This window comes from Manis pentadactyla, chromosome 11 (genome assembly GCF_030020395.1).
Source record: "Manis pentadactyla isolate mManPen7 chromosome 11, mManPen7.hap1, whole genome shotgun sequence".
In the NCBI taxonomy this organism is placed as follows: Eukaryota; Metazoa; Chordata; class Mammalia; order Pholidota; family Manidae; genus Manis; species Manis pentadactyla.
Window position 1 is genome coordinate 98,827,808 of NC_080029.1, and position 24,572 is coordinate 98,852,379.

Sequence of the window (24,572 nt, forward strand, 5' to 3'; positions counted from 1 at the left end):
CTTCAAGGAATTACATTTATTTTTCAGAAGTCGTATCACCTTAAGAGATATTTAACTGGTTTTTTTTTCTCCCTCTCCTCCTTCTTCTTTTGCTTTATCGCTCTTGCTTCTTCATCCCTCTCTTACTTTCTTTCTTTCCTTTTTGGTATAGACAGCTGGAGGCTGATGACAAAGATAGCATATCTAAGTCAGGGAAATACAATTTGCAATCACCTGTAAGGGCTCAAAACTTGGACTGAGGCTTTAAAACTCCAATTCTGAAGCTAGATAAAGTTTTTTTTCTTTCCAAATTATCTGATAACATTCATATAAAATTAAATTTGTATTACTCCCCAGAGCCCCAACATCACTACCCATCCCTCAGACTCTTTATCTTCAGGTCCAAAACAATCCCTGGCACTTGTAAGTGAATGATCTCGCAATGGGTGTGTGTTTACTTGGATCTCATCGGGCCAAAATACACCAATAATGTGTTTTGCTCACAATCATCCACATTATCTCTTTATAGACAGCCTTAATTTGAACTGAATTTGCAAACCTGGACTGTTTCTAATCCCTCCCATCCCTTACATAGAGGTCCAATTGGTTCATTTTATTCTTGACTCTGATCTTAAGAATAATGGACGTTTTTCTCAGACATGTGGAGAGAAAAAAATTCAGCTGACCACTGGAACAGAAACTCGCCACAGTGAGTTCCCAATAAGGACAAGAGAGAGCATCAAACAGTAACAGTGCCAAAACATTTACTGAAAGTTTCAAGTCTTTCAAATATGTTACTAAAAGCAAGCAAACTTGGTGAAAGTAATGACAAATTAGACATTGAAAAGTAACATCTGGATAAGTCTATACAGACATGTAGGGGAAAAGGGAATATTTATGAGCAATTTACTATGATTAAACCACTGTATTAACCTCTTACATATCTTATTTGATCCCATTCAGGGAAAATTACCCCAGACGTGAAAATTAAGGTGAAAAAAAAAGGACTGTGTGATCTATTAATATCATGCTAGCCTATTATATCCATCAGGCCCACCCAAGGGCCATCAGGCCCATCCAAGGGCCATTTTCTTGGGAAATATAATTTTGTTTGACTAACAATTCAACAGGGATGAGATTAAAGACCCTATGAAGTTGGAGGCTGACTTGCAGAAAATTGCAAAGGCACAACGTTGATTTATTTTTGACTTCTGAAAAGTCAAAAATAGACTTTATAAAGAAACTTACCTCCAAGGTTATAGTTTTAGTTCCTTGTACGACACTAATATGTTTGATATCTTACTTTGCAATCTCATTTCATCAAGACCTCTCCATTGATTACTTAAATTCCAGTTCTTCACATTCTCTTCAAATATCTGTTATTCTGATGAGTTAAATGGAATTTAACTCACCATCTATTCATATGAGAATTATGTTTTTAATGATTTGAGAATTTTCACTTTGGCAATCCTCAAATAACCACGTGAGGTAGTTAGGATATCCTCGTTTTACAGAGGGAGAAACTAAGTCCAGATAATGCCCATTACCTGCCCGAGTTCACAGAGGTAAGAAGTGGTAGAGCTGGGGTCCGAACACAAATCTGCCGGAATTCTTTTATGGGAACTATGCTGGGAACTCACACGTGGACAGAAGACTTGGACCGGAACATCTCCAGAACATCAACTTCACCTACATATGTTTATATGTTTGAATTACAAACATAACAGCTGAATATCAAAAGCAACTAACTCTGAATAACCTGGGCCTGAGCATTGGAATAGTAATTGAAGAGATTGCTCCTTAATTTGTTTGGTTTCGAATTTGAACTTTTAAAGATTGGAAATGTTGGAAGTATTTGCCTAGACGCTATGTGAAATACAATCATTAGGGTGGAATTCCAAAGCTTTGCAGATTCCATTAATGGTTCTGGATGCTGCAGGGCAAAATTACTACTGAGGTTGTTATAAAGTCACTCAAAAGTGTTTAGAAAACTTACTAGAGGGCCTCTCTTTGATGTTTTGTGAACATGTCCCTGAGAGCTTTTTGAAAACATTTGACCAAATTACCAGCTTATCCCACTGTAAAGATGCTCAATGTACTTTGTCTCTAGACTAGCAGGAAAATAAGGAACACAACATGTTTTTCAGTTCTTCAGGCATGAAGGTGATTTGTTCTCCTAGCTGAACACACAAGTGGATATGAAGACTGGAGAGTGACCAACTGCTCTTAGTCTGAAAGTACCTTAATACCCATGTTAAATCTTCAAAGTGCCTCTTGGGAAAGGCTGATCTTACATAATGTGTTCATCTTTCAATAAGCAAACTTTTCAGTTGGGATATGAACCCTTTCATCCACCTGAAAATCCAGTCAATGTATATGAAGATTTGTAAGTTTTTCTCCATAAATGAGATTATAAGGTTCAGGTCATTTGGTATCTAGGTTGATAAAAACCTGTGCTTGTATCGTGAGGGCTTTGTCCACCAAATCACAAATCAGACAGTAGCCATCTGGCCTGGTTTCCCATAGAGTACACCCCTACTGCATGGGCGGTGGCACTGCTACAGAATTAAATTGAGGCACTCTGCCCCACCCCTCACCCCTGATGCCAAACTCCAGAGTCTGCTAAATTTCAGCTCCAGCTGAAAGATAACTTTGTGGTTCAAATCTATCTTGCCTCACAGTTTCACTGTTTTCTCCTGGCTAAAACTGCTCACTGTGTCTGTGGTTTTCTTACACAAATTTTCAATCCAGCTTGTGCTGTTATACAGTGGCTTTTCCAACCCTGATGTTGGGGGTGGATTTTTAGCTCGCATGTTTTTTCCAGATGTGATAAGTTCTCCATAGCCCTCTTGGTGAGCAAAAGCATATCCAGACCTTCTTGAGCTTGATCTACGAGTGTGAGGCCTTCGGCTGCGGAGGGGCCTTGTCTTCTTTTGAGCCTTCTGCCACCGGCGGATCTGGAAGGGAAGGACACCCGGGTGAGATGTGTCCACATGCTAGACTCCAGGCAGTGGGCCACTTGGGGAAGGAAAAGCCTTTTCAGTAAAACAACATCAACAATAACAAAGTACCTCACTGTAAAAGGAAGTTTTTCACCTAAAAACCAAGTTTTCCACCCAAAAGACTCCCCTGGGCACTGGTTAGTTTTATTCCTACCAAGAGACTATTAAGTAAGCAAGAAGTGTTAAGACAAATTTCATCACTGTCTCTACTTCATGCATTCATCTGAAGTGAGTTGAAACATACTTTTGTACAGAAAGGTCTTCTAACATGCAGCATTTAAACACAGTCAGTGTAGCGATTGATAGTACCATTTCTCCAAAACAGGCCTTTTCCCTCCCTTTTAGAGATTTTCAACATCAAACAGGCTTTCATAACTTAGGAGAAAATTTAGAAAATGAGAGTCAGAAATTTCCAACTCTTGTGCTAGGTCAGTGTACCATGAGATTTTTTTCAGGGTCTTGATTTCTTTGGGGGGTTTTAGTGGCTTTTTGAAAGAGCTCAGCATTTAAGTGAGTTTCCAGCATTCATCTAATTTCCCTGTAAAGTAGAAAAGAAAAGATCCAAGGTTTGGGCCGAGCCGCCTTGTTCTCTGATTCAGCTGATCTCTTGGCATCTGAGCTTTGTGTCAGGAGAAAGCCGTTAAAAGCAGAAAATCATGATCTCACTAAATACTGGAAGAAGTGAGCATCGTCCTTCCTTCCTTCGGCTCATCCATCATTTTCTGGGTTTACATCAGAATGAGTTCACAGAGCCAATGGGAAAGGACAAATGTGACAGGGGCATCCGTGAATCATTTCAGAAGGAATCTTTTCATACTGGGGCCCTAAAATGGGAAGAATGTCATGATACGGGAACTTCTGCCTCACTGCCTCTCAGTATCAGTGGCCTGGCCACTCACCCCACCAGTGTTTGCCCCCCTTCTCTGACATGAGTACAAATGCATCTCTCTCCTTTCTTTCCCCTTTTCTCTGGGTCCTGACCTCACTTAACATTTTCCTGTTTATACTCTTCTTCCCCTGAGTATGTGACACGGTTAATCCTTTGGTTTAGATAGTTCTATAATCTGTTCTATTTTCCTGCTAACTTTATATTTTCCAATCTAGCTATCAAACTGCAATTCCCTTTCTTAATCTGTTCAGAAGGTAACACCATCCATGTTTCTGAATCTGCTACTATATTTCCTCAAAAATTTAGAGTCCCTTCATCTCACACCTTGCTTGGCTTATCTCTTTATTGTACCCTTTACATTCCCCCAGATCAATAACTTCCCCTATAGCTTTCCTCTGCCTTGGAACAATTGTCCAAAATGTTACCAGTGTGCTTTTTGTTTAACAGTCAACTTTTTAAAATACCCAGCTTAACTTGTAATTTATGACACCCCACCTACATGCACCTGAGACATTTACCTTCATTGGCACCCGCAACGCTAGTACTCTCAGAGATGGACGGTTCCCTCTGCTGTGATAGGATGCGGTGTACCCACGGGTGTTTCTCATGGGAAGTTTATTAGCTCTTCCCTGGGCTTCCAGGCAAAGTAGGACATGATTCCAAGAGCCAGCAACCAGCCCTTCAAGTACTGATCAGCACCGCGACATACCTGGTCATTCAGGGTAGGGAAGACATCCACCTTCAAAAATCTGAATGCCACCACAGGCATAACTGTGGCCACTGTTGTTAAGAGAATAACAAGCCAGATGCACTTCTGAGTCATGGAATGTCGTGCATTTCCTGTCATTAAAGAAGAATATACACTGTGGTTACTTATAAATAGGGTTGAGGCATTGGATTAATAGGCTCTTTGTCTATTTCTGTAAGGTCTTTTTTGAAATGGTGAGGTTTGAACTCCTGAGGGAGAACCACTAGGCGCCTTTCCCAGCATATCGTATGTGCTGTAGTGATTAGGAGAAGGCAAGAGCGGTTAGGATCGCCACCCTCGGGAAGGGCTTTGTGGCCTGATCACTTCGAGATGGCCACTGGAGCCAAGCAGGCACCCACCCAGCCTCATAAAGCAGAATTCTCTCATCCAGACTCAAGATCCCTTGACAACAAACAGCCATCATTTTGAAAAGGCACATTTACCAGTATAGACTCTTGAGTAAATCTATCATACCAAACTGCACAGTGTGTGCCCTGGACAAGGTCCAGTCTCAAATAATGGTCTTGGTGACTGGCTGCGTTATTAAAGGGGAGCTTTATCTACCACAGGGCCAATATTTTTAAGTCAGACAACAGCCCCAGAAAACCTGCCTCAGAGGGCCTTGCTGACTTCGGTGATGCTCACTTGGTTACCAAGTACTCACGGCCCTGAGGAGATAAGGGACGCTCCTGTGTTTGTGGAAAGAGCATTCCCCTCACCAGCAGACTGCCGACACAGCCACCCAAATGCTTGCCAGAGCAGTGAAACCCATCTCCAAGCCTGGAGCCAGTTTCCTGACTCTAGACTCATGCTTCATACACTGGGATGTTTGTTTTAAAAAAGCAGTAAGGGTCAGTAAGGCATGCAGACAGACAAATCCTACAGGAAGATATCAGCCTTACTTACATCACACAAAATTAGCTTTCGGTCTCCGTTGGTGTTCTAGGGATTTGCTACAACACCTCTAATTATCCAGGTCCCCTCGCTCAGTGCTAAAATGTTCACACCATTTGAATGGGCTTTGAGTATGAGGACCTGTCTCCTGATTGGTATGTCTGCATTTTCTGGCTTTGGAAGATAGAATCTGCCTACCAAAGAGCAGTTGATTACAGTTTCCTGGGCAGAAACAAGCTGGACTCAATAAAATCAATGTCTCTCTCAGCTCCTTTAAGCTCAGTACACCCAGGCACAGCTAGAAAAGCAAGCTGCACTTTAAAAACCACACTCCTGCTTCTAAGGAGACATTTCTTTTCTTAAACCCAGTGTTGATCTAACTTTTGAGAAGTCTCATTGGAGCTCAGTAATTAGTTCCTGGAATGGCATGTGCTTAGCTGGAGAGAGTGGTCCCCACACAAACTACTTTCTCCAGTTGAGGCATTCCAGTCTCATTATGCATGCTAGCGTGCTCTCTTAGGACTGGACGTTTCCTGGTCAATGCACTGAACTTTCAGATTTGGCAATCAAAGGGAAAGAGAAAGAAGGGAGGAAGGGAGGAAGGAAGGAAAGGAGGGAGGGAGGGAGAGAGGGAGGGAAGAGAAGAGAAAAGAAAAAGCTTAAAAATAGTTCTAAGGTTTTTCTTTCCTAATATGTTTATTCTTATTCATAACCGTTATGTTTCTACATGGTTGGAATCTTTTGGTAAACAAATTATTAGCATTACATATTAAGTAAGCATGGTGCAATTTAAAGATTTTCATGTACCTGCAGGGCAGGGCGAAAGTTGAAGAGCAACATTCTTAAGTATATGTGTACATTTAAATGGAATTAAAATTTCAGGTGCCTTTGCATCCATGGAATGCATAACCCTATAGTTACTCTTATTTTGCTTTCTGCATTAATCATTCTTCTAAGAATTGTTTTTCTAGACTGGGTTCTTCAACTAATGGATGCAAATCTCAGTCTTCCCTGATTGAGCCCAAGAGGGTTTTCACTGTGCTTCTCTTTTCCACAGTTTACTGGGATGAATTCAGAAACATCACTATTATCAACTTATTTCACTCACACTAGAGATTTCTGTGAAAGTATATTAATAGCCCCATTGTGTAAAGTTCAGTGACCCTTGCTGGGAATCATTTTGAAATGTGGAGTGCAATGGTAGTATATTCCCTACATAGACCAGATGTACACTCTTTGTAGAGTTATAGAATCTCAGGACTTTAGGGATTTTAGAACACCCTTTGTTTCCTGTCTGTGGCCCAAATCACTTTGCAATGCCCCAGACAGTAATCAAGTCACATTTGCTTGAATCGTCATTATCATCATCATTGTGATTAAGATTACTGAAAAAGTATTTTGTACCAGACTACATGCTAGGCCTTGCATATACATTATCTCATTTAGCTCTCTCAAATGTACAATGAAAATAGGCACTATTAATACCCCCAGTTTAGAATTGAAGATAATAAGGCATAAAAAGGAAAAGAAACTTGCCCAGTGTCACACAGCTTGCAAGTGGTAGAGCTGACACTTGCACCCTAGCTGTGTAACTATAGGGCCTTCTCTTTGTGCCACATAAGGACTAACAACCAGCAATTTTTAGGAGGCTCAAAACTATACATAATTTCTTATCTAAATGCAGATAAATTCCACAGGTGAACTTTGGCAGAGAATTTGGTGATATTGCATAAAAGGAAGAGCCTAGTATTTCTTTCTTTTCCCTCCATCATACATGAACTTTTCACAGGCCTTCAGGTATCCCTGATATATGTGTTATGCCTCTTGTTCTCAAAGGGACACACTACTGCAAAAGCCTGGACTATTGGGAACCTTTAAACAGCTATCTCAGTGATATTTTTGCATCTGGTAGGAACAGCAAAAACTAATCTTTTGGTGCCCTTTTCCAGTCTGAAAGCCTTCAGATGCCTGGCTCATTCAATTCCTAGAGAAAGGTTATTGGTTATCCCTAGTCCCACCCAGCACAGAAAATAAATTACAAAGACAAATATATTATAGCATGACACTAGGCCCCAGTAAACAGCAGGACTCACTTACCAACAAATGGAAACTGGTTTGGGAAAATGCTAAAGATGCCATTACTGTGCATTGCAAATAAAATGGAGAAATACGTGGCTAGGCTGCCCCAGATGAAGACATGATTAATGACAGTCCAGTAACTGGTATCCAAGGCTATCTGTAAATAAAGTCAAGTGCAAAGGGGAGATTTTTGAGGATTAAAAGGACATCGTTGTATTGAGTGTCATTTCCCCAGAACTGATCTATGTACCTGTCTAGCTACCAGCCAACCAGAGGCACTCCCACTTCCTGTTCAACACATGGGACTGACTTGACATTTCTGGTGACACTTTTGATTTTAGAGCTTATATCCACAAGCCATTATACCTGCCAAGGTTGAGTCAAAATCAGAAGATAAAATGTTAAACTTCTTTAAAGTGAGAAATTAGAAAGCAGAATGGTTTTTAATTTCAAAGTTACTTTTCCAAATTGCTCTCAAAACTTTCTATTGGGAGAAACTTTTTCGGTAGTGAGCACGTGCAGTGTTTTATAATGTGTACATAAATATTCACATAACCATTTTTTATACAGACATAACTTGTTTTATATCAATGTTCTAACTCCTCTTAATGATCCTTTATTTTAAATTATTCAAATAACAACAAAGAAAAATCTTTAATCCTCTTATGGCATAAAATTCAGAAGCTTGGGATTCACGGTGACCTGGGAGCATGTTCACAAGCCCTTCCCATTTCCAATAATTTGTTGGGGCGGTGCAGCTGGAAAAGAGTGGGCTGCTGTTGGGGAATTAAGAAAGCCATTGGTCCAACTGAATATGAACCCTTGAGTTCCCAGGGGAAAAAGGTCAGTTCCGGCATCATTTTTTTGCACTTTAAAGTTCTCATGTAGTCTAAGTGAGGGTTTGTATTTCTAATTCTGGTGTAAGTCCACAGACTTCTTGCCTGCTTGAGAGGGCCCTACTGCCAGAGTAAATGCCTTCTCTGCTTATGGAGACATGCTTCCCCTTCCCACTACAAATTTGCTGTCCTTTAAAATACTGCCCCACTGAAAGGATGCTGGCAGCCTTAGATGTAAACTGCAGGGGTTATAAAAGGACAGCCTTTTCTTTCCTCATGAGGATTGAGAACATGCCATCCATGCCTCAGCAAAGAAATGCTAGTTTTCTGGTTCATTTGGCTGCCAAGACATTAGACCAAATTCTCCAACTCTACCTTCTACCATCTGTCAGTCCATCACCCTCAAGAAACACCAATAGCCTGACCTGTATGGATATAAGAAGGTAAAGAAAAATCACAACCAATTTAAGAGGACTCAACTGAATAAAAACAAGAACAGGTGGCTCCTATTGAGGCAGAGCTAATGGAAAAGACAGACAAGCACCATAACCAAAAAAAAAACCATAATAAGAACTCTTCAGGGGATGCAATTAGATCACAGAAAATAATTCTGGAAGAAAAAAGGCATTATTTCTGAATTTAAAAATTCAATAGAGAAACCAAAAAACAATAGTCACTGATGAGAAGTGAATTAATATTCTGGAAAAAACAAATGGAAATAATATCTCACAACAGAGAACAAAAACTTGAAGAAATGGAAACCATGTGCAAAAAGATAAGAGCCATGGATGGCAAATCCATAGATGTCAGATCAATGGGCCTAATATACAAATATTTAGAAATAGAAAATGGATAAATAGAGAAGTAACAATCAAAAAAGTGACAGAAGGAAATTACTCTTTGATAAAAAAAAACAAAGATTTTTCAGATTGGGAGGGCACTTTAAATCCTAGGCAAATTACTGAAAGAAGTCCACAAACAAAGAACATAAGCTTCTGCATAGAGAAGATATTACTTACAAAGGAAAGAGAACCAAAGAACATCAAACAGCTACACTAAAGCTGGGACATAGTGGAACAACGTTTACAAAGTTCTGGGAGAGAAAGGCCTGACTCAGGAATCTAATGCCCATCCAATATATCATTTAAATGTAAAGACAAAGAAAGAAAGCTTTGAGCCCCAAAGTATATCATCTATATGCACTTTCTGAAGAAATTACTCAAGAAATCCACTGTGACCAAATAAAAATTAAATCACAATGAAGCCCTCAAAATAGGGGAAGACGAACAGCTTAAAAATGGTGGTGAGCCATGATTCTTGTTAATTTATAGTTGGGTCTAAATGAATAATAATGTGAGTATAAGCTGCAATATTAATTTAGAAAAAAAATTGCAACAGTCAAAACATATGTTAAAAGAACACTTAATAACAATCTATAAAATTCTAAATTAGTAACATGCAAGAGATGGAGAGGGGAGTAGAGGCACAGAGGGAGAAGTAAAGTAAAAACATTTCCAAAATTGTTTAATTTAGAGGTGGATGAGGGAAGGTGTAGAATAGGATACTGAGACATTTGGTGGAGGACATAATTATTATTTAATTTTGGTATATCAGTATAGAAATAGAGATTTAAATGACTATGAAAATAGGGAGAAATTTCTAGTAAAACATAAATTATTCATAAAAATAGGATATTTTAAAATCACAATGCATTCAAGTATGAAAAGGAAAAATGGAAATAAAAAAGTAGAATGAAAAGTAATCATAAAATAACATGAAAGGGGCAAGATAAACTATATGTTACTACAATAAAAATAGCTTGACTCCCTGATCAAAGGAGAAACACTAACAGACTAGGATAAGAAAGAAATGAAAATGAATGGGAGGGCCCATCTTACATATCAAGCAAATGCAGACTAAAAAAGGCAAAAGAAGTAAAATTAATATAAAAAATTGAAGTTTAAATAAGGATACTTTTATCATGAAAGAAGATAAAATCTACAAAGAGCAAATAACAGTCAAGAACTGTTACATGGCAAATAATACGGCCTTGAATTCTATAAGGTAAAATCTCCTTGAAATACAAGGAGAACTTGGTAAGAATCATAATCACAATGGAAAACTGCAGCACATTTCTCCCAGTATTTACAAGCATGGTGGTGGAGGTGATGCCTCTGGAAGCCTCGCAGCTGACCCGGCATCCAGGCCCCGGGGGACCAGAGCCAACCTGGCGGACAGCAGGAGCAACTTCTCCCTGCACAGCGCGCCCCGTTGCTGGGTGTTGCGATGCCTGCCTGTGTCTCTCCCTGATCCACCTGCCTCCTGAAGACTCTGTAGCTATCCAATAGCTTTTTTAAAAAAAACCTTTTTTGCTGAAAGAAGTATCTGTTGTCTTCAACTATGATGTTTTTGGAAAGCATATAGCAATATTAATGAAGTTTTAAATATGTATACTTCCTGACCCCGCAATGGAAACAACGAAATAACTGTCCTCATTCATCAGATTTGTCAAAGTTAGGAGTTCTGACTCCAGAAATTCCATTTAGGAATTTATTTGACAGTACATAAACTGTATGTGCTAGTGTATGCCCTGCAGCATGGATTCAATAACAAGAACAGAAACATTCTGAATGTGTCCACAGAGGCCTGAGAATTCTGTGTCTTTCTTAAAAAGACTAAGGTCTGAATGTGTTGACTTGGAAAGCTGCCCAGAGCATCTTGTCGAGTGAACAAAGCATATTACAGAATGATATGCATAGTAGGATCCCTTTTTCTTGAATACCTGTCTGTGTGTTTCAAGGCAAAGAAAAAAATATAGACGTATTAAGGCAATGTTAATCATAACAGCAGTAAACCAGGGAAGTCTGGGGAAGGAAAGGAAGATAGTTCATTTTATTTAAACACTTCTATATTGTGTGAAATGTGAAAAGGAACATTTTGTAATTCGAATAACTGAAAAAAAATTTAACAGAGACTGATACAGTTTGGCCTATAGCTTCAGCAGGACATGGATGCGAGATTTTATCACTGTAGCAGATTTCATGGGGGTTGTTACTGCAAGGACAAGTCAAGCTTAGACAGTGAGGAAAGGATATTCATGCTGCTGTCAAAGTGAACTTACTCACAAAATTCCTGAAGCTTATTATTCTATACATTAAGTATAGCAGTTTCTGACTGAAGCCAAAATTGCTGAGCTTTCATGGTTATAACATGTACATACTCAGGCCTGAGAACTCTATGCTAAAGCGGACCTTTTCATGGCTTCCTAGAAATAAGAATAAGTGTTAGACTAAAATGACAGGAACTGGGAATCTATATATTCCTCAAGCTGAATTGGTGTTGAACGAGGATGTATCTTTATCATCTATTAACAGTTGCCTTCCCATGTTATTCAAGGATGATACTGGTGTCCTAGATGTCTCCTCTTGCACAAAAGAGGTGGACCATGAGTTCCCTGTAGCTACTACATATTTGGAGAGGCCCATAGCTTCCAGTTGACTTTATAAAGAAGGGAGATTCATGTGGCTTTGGAGGTGGGGATTTGAGGTCAAAAGATCTATGTTCAAATTCTGGCCTGCCACTCTCTGTGTGACTTGAACTGTAACAAGTCTATTTTCTCATCAATAGGAATAGTATCTGTATTCAGAGGACCATGAAGAAGATTAAATGAGATCATAAGATTATCTCAGTGATAATTCATTTATGTAGTAAATGTTCAATTGTCGGGAGCTGCTACTGTTGCTCTGGAAATCAGAAGTCCTGGCAGAGGTAAGGCCAAGTTTGCTTTTGGTACGTCCACTTCTCCTTTCTTTGTTCTTCTAGACATGCTCTCTCTTCTTCCAAACCCCAGTGCTTCCAGCTTTATAACTTCTCAGTTTCTTTCTCTGATATAAACAAGAAAGTATCTGATATCTACCTTTATGCTCGGTGTAAGCTTTATTCTCATACTCCTGAAAATATGCATTTTAACCAGTCTTACTGTGGAATAAAAGACTGTGTCCCAGACAACCCTGGAGTCAGACAGGTCTGGGTTCCAATCTAGATCTGGGACTCACTGCGTTACCTCAGGCAAGTCACTTGCCCTCTCTGAGCTTCATCTGTAAGATGAGACAATAATACTTCCTACATAGAGCCATTGCAAGGATTAAGTATAATGCATGGTATCACTCATAATAGAGATGATGACACAGGAACTCGGCATGGAGAGTTCACAAAGCATCAGTATGCTTTATTTATTTGTGAAACAGCACAGTTCCTTTTTGACTGGAGAAATCTGGCTCTGCTTGTGGATGCTACCTGTCTGACTCTGAATGCTGAACCCCCAAGGTTGGAGGGCCTAGGAAGGGACTTAATGGACCAAGGAATGGCAGGGATGGCTTGTAAAAGCAATATGTTTACATTTGATTCATTCACTCTAACAAATATTTATTGAATCTTGAAGAGAAAGTCTGGTTTAATGAGATCTTTTGTTGGCTATGAGCAGGTAAAAGGGACTTCATAGATTAGAAGAAGGACTGACCAAAGGCAACTCAAACTTCATAAAAATTAAGCAATTGGTTGATATTTGCCCCTTAAAAAGAAAACAGAGGTCACATTGCTTACTGTATCCACATAGAGATACAGACTTGAAAGGATCAGAAAACTTTACTTTTGTGAACCCTAACTCAGTATCTAATAATATTGTCCCCCACTTGCATTAAAAAGGAAAGAGAAAACTCAAGATGCCTCATGGAGGTCAATGATTCATCAAAAAATCATCCCGACTGGAAGAGCTTCTCTAAATTAGAGACTCAGGCATACAACAGATATAACACTGAAATTCTTGAATAATTCCACAGAAGTGTATTGCCAAATAAACTTTAGATGTCACTTTAAAATCTGAAAATTATTCATTCTTTTAGAAATCATGGGAAGTTTTCTTTTTCTTTTATCATTGTCAAAGTTCTCTTCTTCAAACACACAAAGGAAGCAGTAGTATAATTATTTCTATTTACAAACAATGCTCAAACCCAAGAAATGTTTTATTGTGAGGATTCTATTAACATGGAGGTTATCAAAACCTGATGCTAATCCCCCAGTCTGGCAATTTATATTAAACTTTCCTGTTTTCATCTCAAAATGTGTAGTGAAAAAGAAAATCCCAGTATTTAGGGATTATTTGTTCCCCCAACAAGTAGATAAATCAGTCAACAGTCAAACAATATTAAAAGTTGTAAAGCCATCAAGTCAAGATATTTTCACCAACAGGGTTACCTGTACACTGACCACAATCACCAAAGATGTGGCCATGGTAACTGCAAAAGACTGGTAGTCGGCAATGTGCTGCCCATCTCCTCCGGCCAAGTCGTAAAAGGCCCCATAGGGGATGAAGAAGAGGGCTAATGAGGTGTAGATTCCATGTGCCATGCAGATGAAAAATTTACGCTTGTTAAAGAGAAGATTCAGTTGTCCGGGTTCGTAGAGCTGGGGATAGTCCACGCTGTTCTGGTCACTCACATCCTGTCAACAGAGTATTACTTCAGTGGAGGAAGCTTGAGGAGAAGTCAGAGGGGCCTATCTTTGAAAAATAGCACGTGCATGTCAAAGTAGGCCCTGCCTGATATGCACTATTCATTACCTTGCTTTAGCTCCCACAATAACCCACAAGATGATAAAATGATCTCTATTTTATAGAAGAGGAATTATTTGAGTCTCCAAGAGAGAGATTCATAGAGGTCACATAGCTTTTATAGCAGAACCAGAACTTGACTTGCGCCCAGATATTTGGCTTCAAATTGAAACTTCTTTCCTATACTCTCCTACAGCTGCAATCTTGCTTCCAGAATTCCAATACATCAAGCTCAGCCAACCGTCCCATGATAATTGCCAAGGCAGTGAGTGATAGCGACCAGGAGATGGCAGCAGAGAGCCACAGAGTCAGAATTGGCCAATCTGCGTTCCCAGCTTGGCGAGGAGGGTGCCCAGGAGGAAGAGAACAAGGAAAGGGGGAAATTGCATGTGGGATTTCAGGTGGGGAGGGAGCTGAGCCTGAGGAGCTGAGTGTTCTACCCAGGGAAGATTCCAATGGCTTTACCAGGCATTCAGGACAAAGAATTTAGACAGAATGAGAAGACTTGTGTTTGGCCCCAGCAGGGTCCTGGGAAAACTAAAGCAGTTCTTCTCAAGCTTAATGTGCACACAGATCACCTGGGAAGCAGATTATGATCCAACGGCTTTGGGGTGGGGCCAGAGACTCTGCATTTCCAACCAGGAACAAAGTAATGCTCATAACCACACTGTAAGTACCAAAGCCAAAGGCCCAAACCAAAGAATTTGGTGAGGGCTAACCACTGGGGACATCAGAGGCCCATGCATGGAGGAGAAGCAACGGAAAAGGCAGCAACACAGGCATGAACTCTGGGGGGCAGACCAGGTTCCCTTTCCTGCTTGTGGGATGGCCCGGATCTTGCAGAATGGGGTCCCAGGAAGGACACTGACATATTCTCTTCAGGAAGTTCTGCTCTTAGATGCTGTGGGTGCTCCTTTCCCCAGCCCAGTGACTGGTGAGGACATAAGCATAGGCTTTGAAACCAGACAGTCCTGAGCACAAACCCCAGCTCTGCCGCTTAGCAGGTGTGTAGTTTTCGACCTGTTACTTAACTTGTCTGAGCCTCAGTTCCTTATCTTCAGAAATGCAAACAACAGTACCTCCCTCACAAGGCCATTGTCATGATTAAATGGGTATGAATTCAGCAGAGTTCTTGCCACACCATAAGAAATAAATAACAGATGCTTCTATAAATAATAACAAATGAAATAAGGGTGATAGTAGTAACAACAATAATAATAGTGTATCAACCTCAGAGTCAAGTGACTCAGCCTGGTGCAGGGCATCTGCCACTTACTGGCGGTATGACTTTAGGGCAGTGCCTTGAATCTCTGAGCCTTGATTTGCTCCTAAAATGAGCAGTTCCATAGATGATCACGGAGCCCTTGCAGCATAGCATTCCATGATCCTGTGATCAGTTTATGGGCCGAAATTGACAAAGCAGGAAGGGAGAGGGGCAAACACTCAATCTGATGGCAATAAGGGGCCTTATTATATTTATTTTTGAATTTCACAATAACCATCTTTTCCCAGAAACTGCCTTATTTTTATTATTTTATTCCACACTCTGGGCAGCTACAAAGCACCAAGACAAGAAACACTTGTAAACATGGGCGCTTGGAAGTGAATGTGCTTAATCCTTTACATCGAAGGTCTTCAGGAGTTCATTACTTTTTTGTAGAATCCCACAAACTATGCTGTTCACAAACTGCCCTTTTTACATACAAGAAGCGAGACTTACAACTGACTGCAAAGGCACAGAGGGGAGAGGGGAGTGAGCTCATAATGTGAAGATTTATATTTTGCAATAGACAACTCCGGGCCAGAGAAATGAGGCCTAGCAAACGGGTCTAACAACAGCCTGGAGAAAATCTGGTCTCCTTAAAAATACTTCCAAAAAATTTTTTTTCTTATAATATGCTCTAATCATACCATGGAAACTCCTCTGGCTAGCCTCCTACTTCCCCATAGCCAGCCAGACTTTTTCTCTTTTCCAGGAAGTACCTTCCAGAGCTCCGTGTATGCCAAGGATCCACCATTTTTGTAATTGGTTCCCTCCCTTCTCTCATCTGAAGCACGCTGAGCTAGACACAAGAAGACTCTGCCCTTTCTTCCCATGGCTGTGGGGCTTCGGGCCTTCGTCTCGCACTGGCAGGGTGCTGGGCCTCAGTTCCTGTTCTGGGCTGGGCTGGCCAAGGAAGTCTCACTGCAGATGCTAGCTCTGGGCTCTCCAACAATTAGTTCCATGATTTTCTCTCTCTCACTGTGTTCCTCTACACTCTCAGGGGCGAACACAGCATTCCCCGGGGTGTGGACCATAAGACCCTAGTTCTCAGCCATATTCATAGGTGCTATGTGAAAAATTAGTAAAAGCTCAGCCATGTGAGCTCTGGAAATACTGGACGAACAGGAAATTAAAGAGACTATTTCCTGCAGAATGTCTCAGAGCCTTTAGAGCAATAATGTGAGCTGTGGATCTCTAAGAGAAGAGTAGGCAAACTTTAATCAGAGAACTCTTTGGGGAAGGTGGAATATCTGGAAGGCTTTTTGCTCCATGTACTATGTATTAAAGCAATGCATTTTTAGGACTCTTTCCATGACTTGTGTTCTACTTAGAAGCTAGAAACCACTAAAAGTCATCAACCATACAAAATAAATCATAAAGACAGAGAAAAGTACATACCTGGTCAAAAATCCCCATGGCTAAAACAGGCAGTGAAGTGTAGACAATGTTAAAAAGGGTAATGAACCACTGGTCATAAACAGTCTGAAAAGAAAGGACACACCAGTGAGAAACACCATTTTCACAGGAGTGAGAATATTCAGTTTTAGTCTCTTGAGTTAAATATCTCAATTTTACGAGGTGGATGGGAGTTTCATGTTAGAGTGAGACTGACATGAGTTCTCCTTCAGGCTCTGCCTCTTAGAATCTCCGGTGCCTTAGTGAGAGGCTAACTGTCGCTGAACTTCAGTTTCTTCATCTCTAAAATGAAGCCATACTCTCCTTGCGGACTTGCAGTGAGGATAAGAGGAGTTCTTACATGTAGAACACCTAACTCAATGTCGCACACATCTAAGGCTCTGGACCCTTAGGGTACATTATTTCATTCTTCAAGTGTTTAATGGTGTGTAAGTCTGATGATCTGATGTAAGTGACAAGCAAAGGATCCACTCAAATCTTGAGAGAGAGATTCAGAAATGAAACTGTCAGGCCTATGCTGTGGTCTAATGGAGACCTGTTTCTTGGGAATGGTTTAAAGCAAGGTGGGTGTGGAGCTAGCTGCTCAGTAATACTTATAAACAAGACAATAAAATATCCCCTCACCTATATAGAGAGCACTTCCTGTGTAGAGAACTTACAGAGTACATAGAGTGTATGTATAGAGTACTATAGAGAGAATATTTCCTTGAAGTAGCCTCAAGTCAATACCATGAAAAGTCAATGAGACATGTGAAACATTATATCCCCATTTTGCTGATAGTACATGAAGATGCAGAAACAGAATGTAATAAGCATTAACAGAGCAACAGAGCTTATCACTTGCAAAGGGAAAAATTAAAGCCTAAGTCTCTAGCTCCTAATCAACGTCTGTTCTATTGCTCACATACATTCATTCATTCAATAAATACTTATTGAGAAATCACTATGTACCAGGCACTAAGTTCTTGGCAATGGTGATTCAACATGATGTGATCAGATAAAAATTCCTTTTGAAATTTGCATCCTAATGGTGGCAGGAAACAGATAATAAATAAGATCAACATACATATATATATATGTATTTTAGGGGTGAGGGGTGAGTAAGAAGGTAAAAAGTACTAGTAGGAAAGGGAGATAGGAAATGTGGAAGGTGTGCAATTGTAATAAGGTGATTGGAGAAGATCTCATTAAGAAGTAACATTTGAGAAAAGCTCTGGAGATAATAAGGGACCTAAATATGCAGCCTGCTGGGACAGGAGCATCCCATACTGCAATGAAAGGTCCCATGAAAAGTTCCTGAAGAAAGAAAGCACCTGGTATGTCCAGTGGACAGCAACGTGGTCCAGTGACCTATAGGAAGAATAATGGATGTTAAAGAAATAAGGAGCTGGATCCTATGTAGGTAACTGTGGCTTATTCCCCAAGTGAAATGAGAAGACATTAGAGGGTTTCGAGCAAAGGAGCAACCTGATCTGATTTCTGTTTCAACAGGATCACTCTGGATGCTGTGCTGAGAACAGACTGAAGAGGGGCCCCAGTGGAAGCCGGGAGACCAGGCGGGAGGCTGTCACGGTGCCAGATGGAAGGTGAAGGTGGCTGGGCCACGTGACCAACAGGAAGAAGGTTTTCATGAAAAGGAAGATTTCAAATATAATCGGAAGCACATTTTCTTCTTAGGGAAGTTCTAAAAACAATGAGAAATCTTTAATGCAAATGCTCTGCACAGAGAATCTAAAGGTAGATTCTATACATTTATGAAAATACAGCAAACCTCTGAATTATGTCCTGTGCTTATAGATTATATTGAAGAGAAAATATTTTGGTGTCTTTATCACTAAATCTGGATTTGGACTACTGTGTGTCTTAGCATTATTGTTTATTCTTGAGATGGGTATGTATTTGTTCAAGGACACAGGAACTGGAGGCCAGCCTTCAAAGGCCAAATCTCAACCCGGACTATTCTGTTGAAGCTCCACAGGTGGCTTTATCCAACACTCAATACACCAGACAATGTGAATTATACTGATTATTGTCTTCTGAGCAAGGTTAGCCCTGTGTAAGGAGCATGGGCATTCCTGCTGTCACTCAGCAACAGCCACCTGAAGGATTTTAGATTCAGTGTGGCAAGGAGAAGACAAGAGTGTCAGGCAACTAAGACAGGAAAAGCTTGTCAGCATTCCCTGGCACCCGCTGGGATGTTTTAGCAGAGATATCTAAAACAAGCCTGTATTTATGGTATTCATATAGGATGGGGGCATGTGCCATAACAATTGGTTCATACCAGACTGTCCACTGAAGATAATGCAAAAAGCTGAGAGGGGAGAAAAGCATCTTCATCAGAGCATCACTGAACTGACAAGATAGTGGGAAATTACGTGTCAAGATCAAAGAGAGGATTCGAATTTAAGAATTACTTCAAGGCCTATAATCATGTCATCTTTTGCCAGAGATTATGTTTATTTCCTTCTAACAGCTGCTGAGGAGAGGATGAAGGCCTGACATTTCTGGGGCAGCCAGCTGTCCTGCCTTATAGTGGAGCCTGTGAGCCTATTATCAGGAGGCTGACCTTGGATCTAGAGTGGCCATCAGGATCTCTACCTTTGATGGCCATTGAACTTTATCCTCTAGTCCCAGGAAACCACCAGAAGCAGATGAGCATGTTTCTCCTGTAGATCACCAACATCCTCAGGGCACATGGCTCAGAGCAGAGCAACCAGCCTTCTCTAAGGTCTCAGCCCAGAGCAGTATTAGCAGGAGTCCCAGACCCAACCCTGTCTAACCCCCAGACCCCACCAGAACTATAGCTCAGCCTCTCTCTCTTCCTTCAGATGAGCAAACATGTCCAGCAATGCTACTCCGAGATATGTACATTCAGAATGTCTGCTTTCGTGTACTAGGAAATGTAGGAAAATGCTCAAAAGTGCCAAACCAGGAACAACCAAAACTCAGGAATGAAATGGAGAAAGACATTGTGGTATTTTGATATAATGGAATACTGTAGAATAATGAAAAGCAAGGAACTGCAGCTATATCAAAAAACATGAATGAAACAAAAAATATATAATGTTGAGCAAAAGAAGCCAGGCAAAAAAAGTATGATTCCATTTCAATAAAGTTAAAAAAAGGTATCAATGTTTACAGATTTGTACTCATATGGTAAAAATATAAAATTATGTGACAAAATGATTATAAAATTTTCAGGGTAATGGTTACCTCTAGAGAGTTGGAAAAGGGGTGTGACTGAGAAAAGGCAAGGGGAGCTTTTGGGGGCGGGCAATGTTCTGTTTCTTGCACTGGATCATGGTTGCCTGGGTGTTTGTTCTACAACAATTTGTTAAGTTGACACTTACGTATTAGGTACTTTTTTTGTAGGTATGTTATATTTTACAAATAAAAAAGAATACACACAGCCTTCTATTTTGGTCTCAGCCTGGTGAGACTTTGGGCATTGGGAGGACTTAAAAAACATCTGTGCCACCACCACAATTAAATCACTATCTTTGAGGGTGGAACGATCCAGGCATTGGTAGTTTAAAAGTTTTTCCTGGTGATTCCACTGTGAAACCAAGGTTAAGAATTTCACTCACCCCTGTCCCCCCCACCCCACAAAAAAAAGCAGAAGCTGATACAAAACCTCAACTATTTGATGACGGCATCTGACTTTCATCCCTCAAGTACATCAGTTCATTTCACAATTGCAGGATGGAAAATATGAGAGGGGGAAAGCAGTGAACCTGGAGTCTGGGAGCCCCAGGCAGAACCTGGAGCTGTCAAATCACTTCTTCCTTCATCTCATCCACCACCCTTCTTCCACATGCTAAGAAGAGATGATTTCAGGCATTAGGAAGAAAGAGAGAATCTGCAAATTATGACATGCTATGCTGTGATGGACCGGAATCAAGTGCCATCGCCATCATGAACAGGCTAGCATTAAAACCTACAGTTATTTGACAATAGCATTTGTAAGTTAGCACTCAGATTTTAAGCCTCCTTTCACAACTGGTGCAAGAGAGAACAGAAAGGGAAAAATCAGTGAGGGTAAAATGTAAGTAAGTTTTTGCAATTTCTTGGAAGAGTTTTTACTGCCACTCAGAATCACAGCAACAAAAAGAAAAAAAAACCTGACTGATACTTACTGAGCACCTACTATGACTCAGGCAGTATTTTTAGGGCTTTACTATTTACTCTTGACTCTTTAATTTTCACAATAACCCTATGAGTACTGTTAACAGCCCTCAATTTATAGGTGGGAAAACCCAGGCCCATCAAAACTAGGAGACTGCTGCCCAAAGTCAGCTTTCAAAGACAAAGATTTTCACAGTGTGGTCCAGGCAACTTTTAGAGGATCCACAGTGTCAAAACTGTTTTTACAATGATGCTAAGAAGATATTTATTTGTCCTTTCCACTCTCATTTTTGTATGAGTTTATGACTTTGATATCACAGCTGAATGAGAACCCAGCTACTGTGCCAAATACCAAGCACTTAAATATAAAAAATGACACTCTTCTCACTCATTTTTGGTTTGGGAAAATACATTTTTTTCCCATCAAAACATGTCATTTAGTAAACATATCATAGGCTCATTATTTTGAATGAATTTTTAAACAAATAAGTGAATGTTTAATTTTTTTCTCCATTTTAATTTTTGACATGATAAATATTGATAGACAGAGTCCTGAGATCGCAAAACCTGAGAACTGCTGGCTGAGTGTCAGGACCAGGTTCCAGCCCTGCTACTCTGATCTCAGCTTCTAGAAAACTGACCACTCCATGGAAGCACCTATTTCAATCGATGGCATTATTTGGTAAGTTTCCTTAAAGGCCTTTTACTTCACATAGTTTTATATAGTTGGGAGGATATATTAAGTACAATTTTGTATGCTGGTTTAATAATTTAAAATGACAACATCAGCATTTACCCAAGTTAAAACCATCCAACGGCTTCCCATTTTACCTGGAATGAAATGCAGACTCTTCCCCATGGACTAACACCCTTCCTGACCCCAGGCCTGCCAACCTCTTCAACTTCACCCCACTGCACCCTCTTCCTTCCTCCCTGAGCTTCAGCCTCAATGACTGTCTTTACCAGGCCCCTTCCTACCTCAGGACATCTGCAGTTGCTGGGCACTCTGCCTGGAATACTTGAACCCCAGGGAATTCATATGAAATTTTCTTTCTAAACACTTGACTCACAGCTCTAATGTCAGCTTCTCTATGAGACTTTTTACATTACCCAGTTATTTCTAAACAATTCTGAAATGATCATACTGACTTACTTCTTTATTATCTGTCTTCATCCCACTAGAATATAATATCCAGGAATCAGAGACGTATCACAACTAGAACTCCAGTGTCTAGAGCAGTGCCAGACGATGGTAGGTGCTCTATGAATATGTGTTGACTTTATTATTTTACTTATTTTTATAAATGTTACACATTTAACTTGCTATTAGACATTGGCCTGAGGATGTGCCATAGGCTCCTCAGACTCAGTATATCCAGACCTGACCTGAACTCATTCTCACACCCCCTGAATCAGGCCCATCTCCTGTGTTCCCTATATCAGTTTGTGACCCACCACATCCATCCCAGAACCCAAATCAGAAATCTGGCATTTCTCCTCTCTCCAGCACCCCACTTCAAATTAATCCCCAAGTCCCACTGATTTAACCACACCAGATGGCTGGTGTTCCTGCCTACGCCATTCTTTACTTCTGTGACTTTCCTCCTGCTGTGCCTTCTGCTGCCATGGCCAGCCTCCTACCCCTCACCTGTGTCGCTGTGATTGATTCCCAGAGGATCAGGACAGGAAGACTTTCAGAGCCCTGCCCACTCCCTTCCCCCAGGGCTGGATTCCAGCCACTCCTTGGGAGTCCTGTGACACTCCACACCACACTGCTTCATGATTGTCAGCCTACAGTGATCTACTTGCCGGTTCCCAGCCCCACCCCACAGACTGCAAGCTCCTAGATCCGGGAGCTTACTCATCTGTCGGTGCCAATATGTGGTAAGTATTCAATCAAAGGAAGCTGGTGTTGGAGTCAGAAGACAGAACTGCATGTCCTTGAGTTAAGACACTCAATCTCTCTGAGTCTTAGGTTCCTTGACTATAAAGTGGGGATTCTAAAGAAGCTGTGAAGATTCAATGAAATGGGTAAATGCCATTAAAGCAGTGCCTGACACATAGTGCTCACTCAGTGGAAGGAATGGAGGGAGGATGAGGGGGAAGGAGGGAAGGAGAGAGGGAGGGAGGGAGGGAGGTGCACCAAGGGTCCATGTTTCAAGGGTTATGTTTAGTGGGTAAATAAAAAGGTACGTTTTTCCACCCAATTATACTTTTTTATGAAAAAAAAATTATTTTTTTAATTAAAATAATGGCTGATATACAGTATTATAGTGGTTCCAGGTATGCAACCTAATGATTTGACAATTTGAAAATACAGTTCTAAAAGACAGATGCACCCCTATGTTTATCGCAGCACTATTTACAATAGCCAAGAAATGGAAGCAACCTAAGTGTCCATCAGTAGATGAATGGATAAAGAAGATGTGGTACATATACACAATGGAATATTATTCAGCCATAAGAAGAAAACAAATCCTACCATTTGCAACAACATGGATGGAGCCAGAGGGTATTATGCTCAGTGAAATAAGCCAGGCGGAGAAAGACAAGTACCAAATTATTTCACTCATCTGTGGAGTATAAGAACAAAAGAAAACTGAAGGAACAAAACAGCAGCAGAATCACAGAACCCAAGAATGGACTAACGGTTACCAAAGGGAAAGGGACTGGGCAGGAGTGGTGGGAAAGGAGGGATAAGGGCAGGGAAAAAGAAAGGGGGCCTTATGATTAGCATGTATAATGTGTGGTGGGGGGGCAGAGGGAGGGCTGTGCAACACAGAGAAGACAAGTAGTGAGTCTACACCATCTTACTATGCTGATGGACAGTGACTGTAATGGGGTTTGTGGGGGGGGACTTGGTGAAGGGGGGAGTCTAGTAACTATAATGTTCTTCATGTAATTGTAGATTAATGATAATTAAATGAGAAAAAAAAAAAGAAAATACAGTTCTAACCATGGGTATTTATTTCTGTAATAAACAACTATATTAATGACATCAATAAAAAATTAGAACAAGATTTAAAGAGAACTGAATGCATTGACATAATTAAGCATTTTCTTCATGAATGCTTACCATATCAATCATTGTTTACTCTAATTCTAATTTTGTCCCAGGCTCTACAAGAATGTGTTAACCTGAGTCATTCATCTTAAAAACCATCTTTCTGGGTTCTATGCATTAGCACATTTTAGGCTTTAGGGGCTTCCACAAAAATTAAAGTCACAAGTAGTATTTCTTCCACAACAGGCTTCTTCCTTTCTTTGCAAAAGATCCCAGCTACTCAGATACTTATCCAAGTAAATGCTCCACTTCTCCTTAAGGTTCTTAGATACTCTCAGAACATTGTAAAGGCCCCCTCTGGTGACTGGGACCAGCTGAGAGGGGCACCCTGACCCAGACCTTGACCCCCACAGATCTGCATCCCTGTTCCTCCCCTTCTAGGCATGCTCAGGCCCTCTGCCACCTCCACTGTCCCCCTCCTCCTTCCCACCCCACCCCCCACACACCTGTAGGTGGACCGGATGTGTGGAAGCATTCTGGCTTGAGACAAGACTAGTTGAATGGTGCTGATGCTCTGATTTGGGGTGACTCAAATTGTTTTATAAAAAAAGGTACTGCAAAAAAAAAAAAATTGTCCTAGATCCCTCATACTCCGAGAGGCAGCCATACTGACTCTACTTCTAAATTTTCTGTTCCACATCTCCAGTATTTTGAATAAGAGAGACAAG

General features: G+C 40.6%; 1 protein-coding gene across 3 annotated transcripts in view; it reads right to left on the reverse strand.

The window, feature by feature from the left end:
- Positions 1–572: 572 nt before the first annotated feature.
- The window catches only part of ATP8B4 (ATPase phospholipid transporting 8B4 (putative)), a 214,187-nt gene continuing 190,187 nt past the window's right edge, over positions 573–24,572 (reverse strand). For all 3 annotated transcript variants that reach the window (XM_036932085.2, XM_036932083.2, XM_036932084.2), the window contains exons 24-28: positions 16,698–16,781; positions 13,681–13,926; positions 7,610–7,748; positions 4,580–4,710; positions 573–2,936 (exon numbers count right to left, since the gene is read on the reverse strand). In XM_036932085.2, the coding sequence (XP_036787980.2) occupies positions 2,655–2,936; positions 4,580–4,710; positions 7,610–7,748; positions 13,681–13,926; positions 16,698–16,781 (882 nt within the window). In that variant the 3' untranslated portion in view covers positions 573–2,654. The remainder of the gene's footprint in view (positions 2,937–4,579; positions 4,711–7,609; positions 7,749–13,680; positions 13,927–16,697; positions 16,782–24,572) is intronic.